The 9,711-nt window shown below is 43.7% G+C and overlaps 1 protein-coding gene across 1 annotated transcript; it reads left to right on the top strand.

Annotated features, from left to right (window-relative positions):
* Positions 1-3,445: 3,445 nt before the first annotated feature.
* On the top strand, positions 3,446-8,157 carry spcs3 (signal peptidase complex subunit 3). Its single transcript, XM_030724535.1, is given in 7 exon segments — positions 3,446-3,663; positions 3,969-4,042; positions 4,481-4,557; positions 6,240-6,355; positions 7,888-7,922; positions 7,925-7,976; positions 7,978-8,157. Coding segments are annotated over 7 exon segments (537 nt in total). The 5' UTR covers positions 3,446-3,520; the 3' UTR covers positions 8,018-8,157.
* The last annotated feature ends 1,554 nt before the right edge of the window (positions 8,158-9,711 follow it).

Here is a 9,711-nt window from a genome sequence, read left to right as displayed (position 1 = left end):
TGTGTATGTAAACTGCTGTAATTATTAAACCCCTTGAATTAAAGTTGAAAATCTGCGTTTCAATCACATACTGATAGTTCGATTTACACTCACTCTGGTGTATACACAGGCAAAACTACAAATATTAAGTCTTTGTCCCAAACATTATGGAGGGGACTGTTTACCAGAGAAGCAGAGGCCAAGAGAATAAATAGCCTGTTCTCCAAAGATCCATCCAGGGTGTACTCTCAGCTACAAGGGAACAATAGCACAAGGACAGACCCACACAGAGCTGAAACTGAGTAATACTGGAAGAACATCTGGGAGAAAGAGGTGTCACACAACACCAACAGCCAAGTGGGTGGTGAACCTAAGAGTAGGCCACAGGAACCTACAAGAACCAGTCAACATCATAAAGGTCCAACAGTCTCCAGAATGAAGAGCTGGGCAGCACCTGATCTGATATGATCCACACCTACTGGCTGAAGAAGGTAATGGCACTCTATGAACACCTGGAAGAACAACTAAGGGGGCTGCTAACAGCAGGTACTCATCCTAACGGAGTGAAGATCAATCCTGATCATGAAGGATCCCACAAGAGTACAACACTATCAAACTACAAGCTGATTGCCTGCACCAGCTGGAATGACTAAAAGAAAGTCTACAACTCAGTGCCGCACACGGATACTGGCGTGGAATGCTTGGTACTATACAAGATTAATAGTGTGCTAATATTTTTCATCAGGAAGTCAGTGGGACTGTGGAAAAGAAAACTAGAGGCCAACTCAAAGACAATCACACAAGTTACCCTAAAGTACGGAAGGTGATCAAGGCTGAAGGGGTGGTGTTGCTAGAAGGCAGAATTGCAGATATGCGTACATGTGTGTCCCACAGGCCACTAGGAACCATGATGAAACCACATAAAGTTTAGCCACAGCCAGATACCTCCAGAAGATAAGACAGACAATGAGATGCCAGCTGAATGGTAGGAATAAGATCCTAGCCAACAGAACATACCAGATACACATCAGATACCCAGCTGGAATAAATAATAAGCTAGCCACAGGGGGAAATTGATGCCACTGCTGTGAAGACACCAAAACTCATCACAATGCGGAAAGGTCTCTACCTAAAGTCCAGCACCCTGAGGCTCTATGAGAAAGAGGGAGGGTGAGGATTAGTGAATATCAGAGCCACAAACCAGGAAAACACAAAGCATCAGAAAGATGCCCCCTTGAGATGAACTGCTCCAAGAATGCCTCAGGCAGTTGAAGACAAACAGGAACAGGAACAGGAAGAGGAACAATCATGGACGACCAAGCTCCTGCATGGGGTCCACCACTGACAGATAGAAGAAGTGGCTGACATCAAGAAATCCTACCAGTGGCTACAAATGGATGGCTTAAAGGATGACACAAAGGTTCGGATAATGGCAGCGCAAGAACAGGCCCTAAGCACCAGATCCATAGCGGCAGAAATCTACCACAGCCGACAGGACCCAATTTGCAGACTGTGCAAAGGCGCCCCGGAGACTATCCAGCACATAGTAGCAGGATGTAAGATGCAAGCTGTGACTACATATACTGAGAGGCACAACTAAGTGACTGGGATAGTGTACAGGCTCATCTGTGCTGCATATGGACTTGAAGTCCCAAAGTCCCAATGGGAGACACCACCAAAGGTGGTTGAGAAGAAGAGGGCTAAGGTCCTGTGGGACATCAGGTTCTAGACAGACAAGCAGCTGCTGGACCAGACATGGTGGTGGTTGATGAAGACCGGAAGACCACAGTTGTAATAGATGTGGCAATCTGAGCAGACAGCAACATCAGGAAGAAGGAGCAAAAGTATCAGAAAATATTTTGAGAACCCACTGCATTACAGAAAATCAAGCAGGACTGAATGACTGTGCAGCACAGCTCACTTGGCAACTGAACATTTGGGGAAGTTTTCTTGGTTGAATTTTATGAAGTTCTTACTGGAGTCTTAGGTCTGAATTATGCTTCTGCGTAGGGTCTATGTATGTAACCGGAAATCCCCTCTGAACCCTACACGGTAACTGCATGGCAGGCTATGTGGTAGGTTACAGTGTAGGTTACAGTGTAGGTTACAGCATATGTTACAGTGTAGGTTTCAGTGTAGGTTATAGCGTAGGTTACAGTGTAGGGTCCGGAGGGGATTTCCAGTTACCTACATTGGAGCACTTTGCAGTTAAGCAATATCTTGCTAAATCAGGCAGATATTTGAAGTTTACACATCTACATCTATCTTGAAAACATCATAATAGTTTATTTTGCATCAAAGAAACAGTCATATTTCAAAATTTTTGGCCGCTCTCTTCCGCTGTTCTCATAACAGGCTTCAGCCTGCAATGAATCATAGGATAGGGCAGACCACAAAGGATACACACAACCTGTCCTTAAAATCCATGGAAAACAAGGCTGAATTTGGAGTCCTTTGAACTGGGACTGGCTTTGTCTTCTGCCTTTGACATCATTTTTTTCTTTGTCTTTTTCTTTTATAATTATTTATTTATTCCATTCTATTTTTTTAAACTATTCTATTTATTTATAAATGTACACTGTACATCTTTTGTGACTTGCTGGAGGGACCTGGAATTTTGTTCCTGTCTTTTTTTTACACAAGAAAAATGACAATAAAGCTTTTGAATCCTTGAATTGCCCTTAAAATGCGGCCTTGAAGGGTCCAACCCTGAACTATTATATTATTGCGGTAGTATATGATTATAATATTATTACAATTATTTTATTATAGATCTATCATACTATTATATGTTGATATGTTATTATATGTTGATTTTGCATTGGAAACAGTCCACTTTGTTAAATAACGTTTGTTTTTTGTTTTTTAAAGGATGCAGCCCTGAATTAGGACACATGCACCTGCACGAACATAAATGCTGCCAACGACGTCAGCCACTTTCGCAGGTTAGGTCTTACGTGTCGGCTCCACAGAGGTTCAGCGCAGAAGTGAGTCAGGTCTGAGAACTGTGTCATATATATTTCAAATGTTACCTTTACAATACAGTCATGTTTGCGGACAATGTAACAGGTTATTTTGTAAAATAAAGAGGCGAGCGACTCTGTTGCTCCGGGAAGCACAAGTGCCAGAGTTTTTTTTTTTTTTAATTAATTTATTTTTTTCTTACTGCCAGAGTTTAAGTAGCTCTAAAATTTTAGACTCTTGGAGGAACACAAGTAACTGCTTCCGGTGCCGCTGCAGGAAGTGAGCGACACCTGCACAACACAGACACACAAAAAGGCAAATGTACTTAGCTAAACCCATACAACAGAAACAAACAGTGACACACCTTTAATATGAATCGTAATCGTATTTGTGCTGTTTCACTTACAGTGTAATTCTTATTAAACCACTGTATTTCTTTCTATGACGGAAAACGCTTAAAACTTGTTTTATTTTGAAAGGGGTTTAACAGGAAGTATGTGTTCGCCCTTCCGTCGTGTCGTGCGCTGCTTCCGCTCTCAGGTTCCTGTGTAGTTTCTGTCAGAGTGCAACAGCAAAGATGAACACCGTCCTATCCAGAGCAAACTCATTGTTCGCCTTCTCGCTGAGCGTCATGGCGGCGCTGACTTTCGGCTGCTTCATCACCACCGCCTTCAAGGACAGGAGAGTGCCGGTGGACCTCCGCGTCTCCAAAGTCATGCTGTAAGAGGCGCCGCTAGCTCCACGGCCTGCTGCCGCTGCAGGTCCAGCTGTGCGGAGACAGCTGTTACACTCCCTGGGCATCAGAGACGAGGCTGTGCGAAACAGACACACAATCACAGCTGGAGCTGCGGCTATTCTTTTCCTTTGATGCTCAGCGTGTTAAACGGCGCTCTGCTGATACCTAAATAGGCCATTCAGTGATACAGGAAGCAGTTTTGGCAGGATAAAGCTTTTAGAGTCACGCTAACACATCCTGCTGTGTGCAGACTCACAGCAGTTGTGTAACTCTTCTCTCTCTCTCACAGGAAGAATGTCGATGACTTCACAGGACCCCGAGAACGAAGTGACCTGGGCTTCATCACCTTTGACCTTTCAGCTAATATCCTTTCTCGTTGTATTCCTCTTGTTAAAGTGTTGCCACAGTTCCAGGTTACACTCGCGACCGCGCTGCGTTTGGAGCAGAAGATGTTGAGTAAATGTATGGATGTGTATTATTCTTGCACACGGCTGCAGCTGGTGGAGAGAAACTTTTTAATATTGGCTGGCTGAATTTTGGGTGTGCAGCTCATCCCTTCTGCATTCATTCAGGTGTTTGTAAGATTTGTAATTATATGGCCATCACATGGGGACAGACCAAAGTAACCCTGCACACTCACTTCTGAATTATTGATGTGAGTGCAGGTTGGGTCTCTTCAGATCAGACCAGGTTACCACAGTGGTTGTGTAGTAGATGCTTTTCAAAATAATGCTTTGATTCATTTTTGTGTGTCTTTGTAAGTCTCTCCATGTTCTCCTGATGTTCCTTAACTTTTCCCAAATTTGCAGCCAATTTTTGATTGGAATGTGAAACAGCTGTTTCTCTACCTGTCTGCTGAGTATGCTACAAAGAGCAATGTAAGATACAGTCAGCACACACACACTGACCTTTTATTAAGAAGTGGACACTACAAATGGTTTAGTCTGGCACGCTAATGTCAAAGCAGGAGTTTTCAGTCTCTATTAAATTGTTGAGATCACCAGAGTGTCACAGACTCCTTTCCTGATAATTCTTGGTTTGTGGCCTTTTAGTACATAGGCCAAACCTAGAAACATGCCCTCAAAGCCTGAACAGCTGGCTTTTTCCACATTTTAGCAGCACTAGTCCATAAAGGTCACAGAGAGCACAAAACGCACAACTTGATTGCTTTTAGTTGTCAGTGGTGTGGCATACTCTCACCACATGAGGCCGGGCATTGCACCAGGACGAACCCAGGACCCACTGCATCAGTGGGTCTAAGGATTTCATCCCGATACCTGATGGCAGTCAGGGTGCCGTTGCCTAGCCTGTGTGTTCTGTGTGTTCCTCCATGGATGTGCCTCCCCAGACCATCACTGATCCACCACCAATCCGGTCATACTGAACGATGTTACAGGAAGCATAACGTTCTCCACGGCTTCTCCAGACCCTTTAATGTCTGTCACATGTGCTCAGGGTGAACCTGCTCTCATCTGTGAAAAGTACAGGGTGCCAGTGGTGGACCTGCCAATTCTGGTGTTCTATGGCAAATGCTAATCAGGCTCCACGGTGCTGGCAGTGAGCACAGGGCCCACTAGAGAACATTGGGCTCTCAGGCCACCTTCATGAATTCTGTTTCTGATTGTTTGGTTAGAGACATTCACACCAGTGGCTGCTGGAGGTCATTTTGTAGCTCTGGCAGTGTTCATCCTGTTCGTCCTTGCACAAAGGAGCAGATATCAGTCCTGCTGATGGGTTAAGGACCTTCTACGGCCCTGTCCAGCTCTCCTGTCTCGTGGAATCTCCTCCATGCTCTTGAGACTGTGCTGGGAGACACAGCAAACCTTCAGGCAATGGCATGTAATGATTTGGGCTACCTGTGCAACCTCTGTAGGGTTCAGGTATTACCTCATGCTGCCAGCAGTGGCACTGACCCTAGCCAAATGCAAAACCATTCTCATTGTTGTTTTTCTCTTTTAATTTCATTAAGACCAAAGCAGCTGAAACTGATTACCCCCCCCTCTGCTACTTATCTGACCAGATCAATATCTCAGAAGTTTCACTGACTTGATGCTAAACTTTAATTAAAAAGTGTTCCTTTAAGTTTTCTGAGCAGTGTCTGTATGTATGCAGAGAACCCCCAACAATCATTATTCCCTATGAGCAAGTAAGCAGACTGCTACTTGAATAGCTCTTTTCTACTCTGAGCACTCAGTGCATTTTTTACTGCTAGCTCCATTCACTCATTCATGCACACATTCATCACTTTATTCTGTGCCTTTTAGTGCCAACTTTCACACATGTACTCATACTCTGATGGATGCATCTGGGAAATTTGGGGGGTGGTATCTTGTCCGAGGACACTTCAGAGTGGAGGGGTCAGGGATCAAACCACCAACCTTCTGACTGGTGGATGAACTACTACCTGACCTATCCAGGTCATGGATGTTTTATGGAACACAATTAGAGTATCAATAATTTGTGTGTGTGTGTGTGTGTGTGTGTGTGTGTGTGTGTGTGTGTGTGTGTGTGTGTGTGTGTGTGTGTGTGTGTGTGTGTGTGTGTGTGTGTGGTGTCTCAGTCTCTGAACCAGGTGGTGCTGTGGGATAAGATTGTTCTTCGAGGTGAAAACACCAAGCTGAACCTCAGAGACATGAAGTCCAAGTACTTCTTCTTTGATGATGGAAACGGACTGAGGTTAGATACAAGCTATGTCTTCATGACGTCTGAGTCCATTACATTCTTTTCCCTTACCCTAATCATAGTCATAACCACTGTTTCCTAAGGCTAAAATTACTTTAATATGTTGTGAGGTTAACTCGTAGGCTCTTACAATTAGCTCACATCATCATATTGCTTTTCCTCTTTGGTCGTGGTAGCTGGGTCTTATCAATTATGTTATAGTTCTTTGACATCTTCCACCTGGGGTGCAGGTGCAGTTGGTGCATTGTAACGTAAATGCTCCTGGAACAAGTATGCATGACAACAGGAAGGATGTCTGCACAGACCCTCTGATGACAACATTTATTGTTTCCTGGACTAAAGTGGACGTGTGGAGGCAGAACGTAAAATCAAGGTTTCAGCATAATGAAAAGCAGCCAGTGAGAGTCTGTCAGCTCATTACCAGCCGCTGTAGCACCTATCAGCTACCTGTCCTCAGAGGTGTCCACACACAAAAGCAAGCTGTGCACTCACAGAGAGAGCCCTGAGTTTGAGGCTCAGCTTGCATGCTGACTTTATTCCCTCATCACTCTCCAAAATGACTGAATCTTACAGTTGGAGATGTGAACAGAACCAGTCAATACCAAAATATATATAAATAATATTATGCACTGAGTAGGGTTGTCAAAAAGTTGATACTCTGATACTAGTTGATACCAGAACCTGCTGTCAGATTAGATCCTCATTTGTAAGAGTATTGATGCCAGCGGCGCCGCCTCTGCCTCCTTCGGCTGACACAGACCTGCACACGGCCCCTCCTGTCACTAGCAGCTGAACGTGTGAGCACAGCAAACTGTGAGAAGCAGCTTATAGATCGACACACAGTTATGAGGAATGTAGTGAGGCAGTAAAGCTCCTGTTCAGGAACATTGAAGTATTAAACAGTCATAAATGATAACCACATGTTAATGTTAGCTGTTCAACTATTAGCGGTTACCCACATTATCCATCTGCTATATGATCATTAAGGTGTCAAACATCAGTCCTGCCTGTCTGTAAGGTTAATAGACTTTATTAATTTCAGTTATCTGTGTGTAAAAAAGTGTTTATTTATCCATGTTTGATGCTGAGGAAAGTCTGCCAGCAACTATACAGAAATGTAGAAGTCTGCCTTAACAAATATATGATTAGCATTGAAGATATGTCACTAAGTCACCAGAAGCAGAGGGAATAAACAGGGCCATTATTGTTCTGATCAATTTGTTTTTAATTAAGATTATAACAATAATGCAAATGGTTCCATCTACGACCTGTTTGTCTCTGAATTTACTCTTTTTTTTTTTTTCTTTCTCTCGTGGTATCAAAAACGGGATCGAGTATTCACTTTTATTTTCTTCGGTCTCGTTATCGAGTTTGAAATTGTGGTATTGTGACAACCCTACATACAGTTCCCATAATGCAGTCCAGATTTTCCGGGATGCCTTCATGCTCACATATTGCAAATTCTTCTACTTTTTACACGTGCTAGTAATTATGATTGGCTGACTGTCATGTTGCCTTGTCTTCAGGGCCAATAAGAACATCACCTTGACACTGTCCTGGAATGTGTTCCCAACGCTGGAATCCTGCCCCTGGTGGCTGGAAGTGGACACGTCGCCTCCCTTTCCAGAAACCTACGAGACTACCAAGAGCTATTAGACAGAGATGCCACTCGTCCGGCTGTTTCAACACAACTGTACTGTCAGACTGATGGAGCGAGATAAGCACAGACACACTGATGACTTTTTTTCTTCGTGGATGTAATTGAGCTTTGGTTTGTAATAAAAGTTGAACCGGAACATTTGTGTCTTTGGAAAGATTTTAGATAAACTGAAAAGGGACCTGTTCTCTGTTCTGACTCTGCACAGTGTCACTGTCAGCTCCTGTGTACTGTACATTCATGTAGATACCAATCTCAGTCACACTGACAAAAGCTGAGGGTCCACATACAGTGGAGTCTGAAAAGTGGCCATTTGCACAATCTCGGTTCTTATTTGCATCCCTTAATGCAAATGAACTGGTGTTATACAGTGCTGAAAGCCCTTAAGACAAAAGTCACATTTTAACAATATATCCATATAGTGTTTTATCTACCTCACATCCATGGCCTGCTAAGAATCACCAGTTAACCTAACATGTATGTCTTTGAACTGTGGGAGAAAGGTGGAGTACCTGGAGGAAACCTAGGAACAGAAAAGGCCCGAGCAGGGGTTCAAACCAGGAACCGTGGTGCAACACAACCACTTCGTCACAGTGCCACCTCACAGCTAGTCTAGGCTGTTGTACTGCTGTTGAAGACACATGCATGTAAACGCATTCAAACTGATGACCCTGGCTCTCAGGCTTCAGAGGCCTCCTACATGTTCAGTGGGCTAGAGGTCTGGTGACTATGGAGGAGTATCCTTGACAGCACTCCGTGGTCTTTAAGTTGTTCTTGTGGGTGTATTTTGGGCTCATTATCTTGCTACACTGAGTCTTCCACAAAGCTGCAACTGCAGAGGGTGGCGCATATGTGAGTAATGGGGTGCTGCTGTTTCACTGAGTTTGATACACCGCCTCATCATTCTCTTTCACACTAGTGTCCTTACATACACTGTTCTATCGCTAATATCTCAGATTTATCAATAAATGATTGACTTAGCCCCATCCTGAGTGATTAGTCTAGCCCCCACCTGTGAAAAATTAAAAGTAAAAATATAAGTGTAATAATAAAAATAATCTAAAAATAATGACCTATTAAATAAATGACCTATTAAATAGTAATCACCCAATCAATGAGTCCATTAAAAAGTGCAGTAATGCAAATATGTGTATTCAGAGGAGTGGCAGTTCAGCACGTTTCAGCAGTCTGGAACGAAGGTTTACTTCAGCCTGCTGGGCCTCACCTGGATGCTGCCAGCCTCAGGAGAACAGTCCATGTGTGCGGTGGGCAGAGTCCTGGTTCTTAAAAAGCAATTGTTTCTCCTTTATTTGAGGACTCAAAGCACTTTCTGCAGCATGTCTCATTCATACACACATTCATACAAGCACTTTCTTCTACATCCAAGTGCTTTCTATCTAACATTCACACTCTGATGAACACATCAGGAGCAACTTGGGGATCTTGCCAAAGGACCAGGAGGAATCGCGTGCTGAACCACCAACCTTCTGATTAGTATATGACCTGCTCTACCTCCTGATCCACAGTCACTCAGCCTCTCATGATGCAGGCTGCTCTGTTCTTGTATCTGCTGGTGTAAATGTCTGAGAAGTGCATCTGATGATCCTCCATGCAGACTTAACCACCTGCTGCAGTATCTCCTTCTCTGCCAACATTAAGCCAAATGTTAAGCCAACATTTCTGTGTTGTCTGC

The sequence above is a fragment of the Archocentrus centrarchus genome, unplaced genomic scaffold (assembly GCF_007364275.1).
Source record: "Archocentrus centrarchus isolate MPI-CPG fArcCen1 unplaced genomic scaffold, fArcCen1 scaffold_37_ctg1, whole genome shotgun sequence".
NCBI lineage: Eukaryota > Metazoa > Chordata > Actinopteri > Cichliformes > Cichlidae > Archocentrus > Archocentrus centrarchus.
This window is presented reverse-complemented; position numbering and strand designations above follow the sequence as displayed.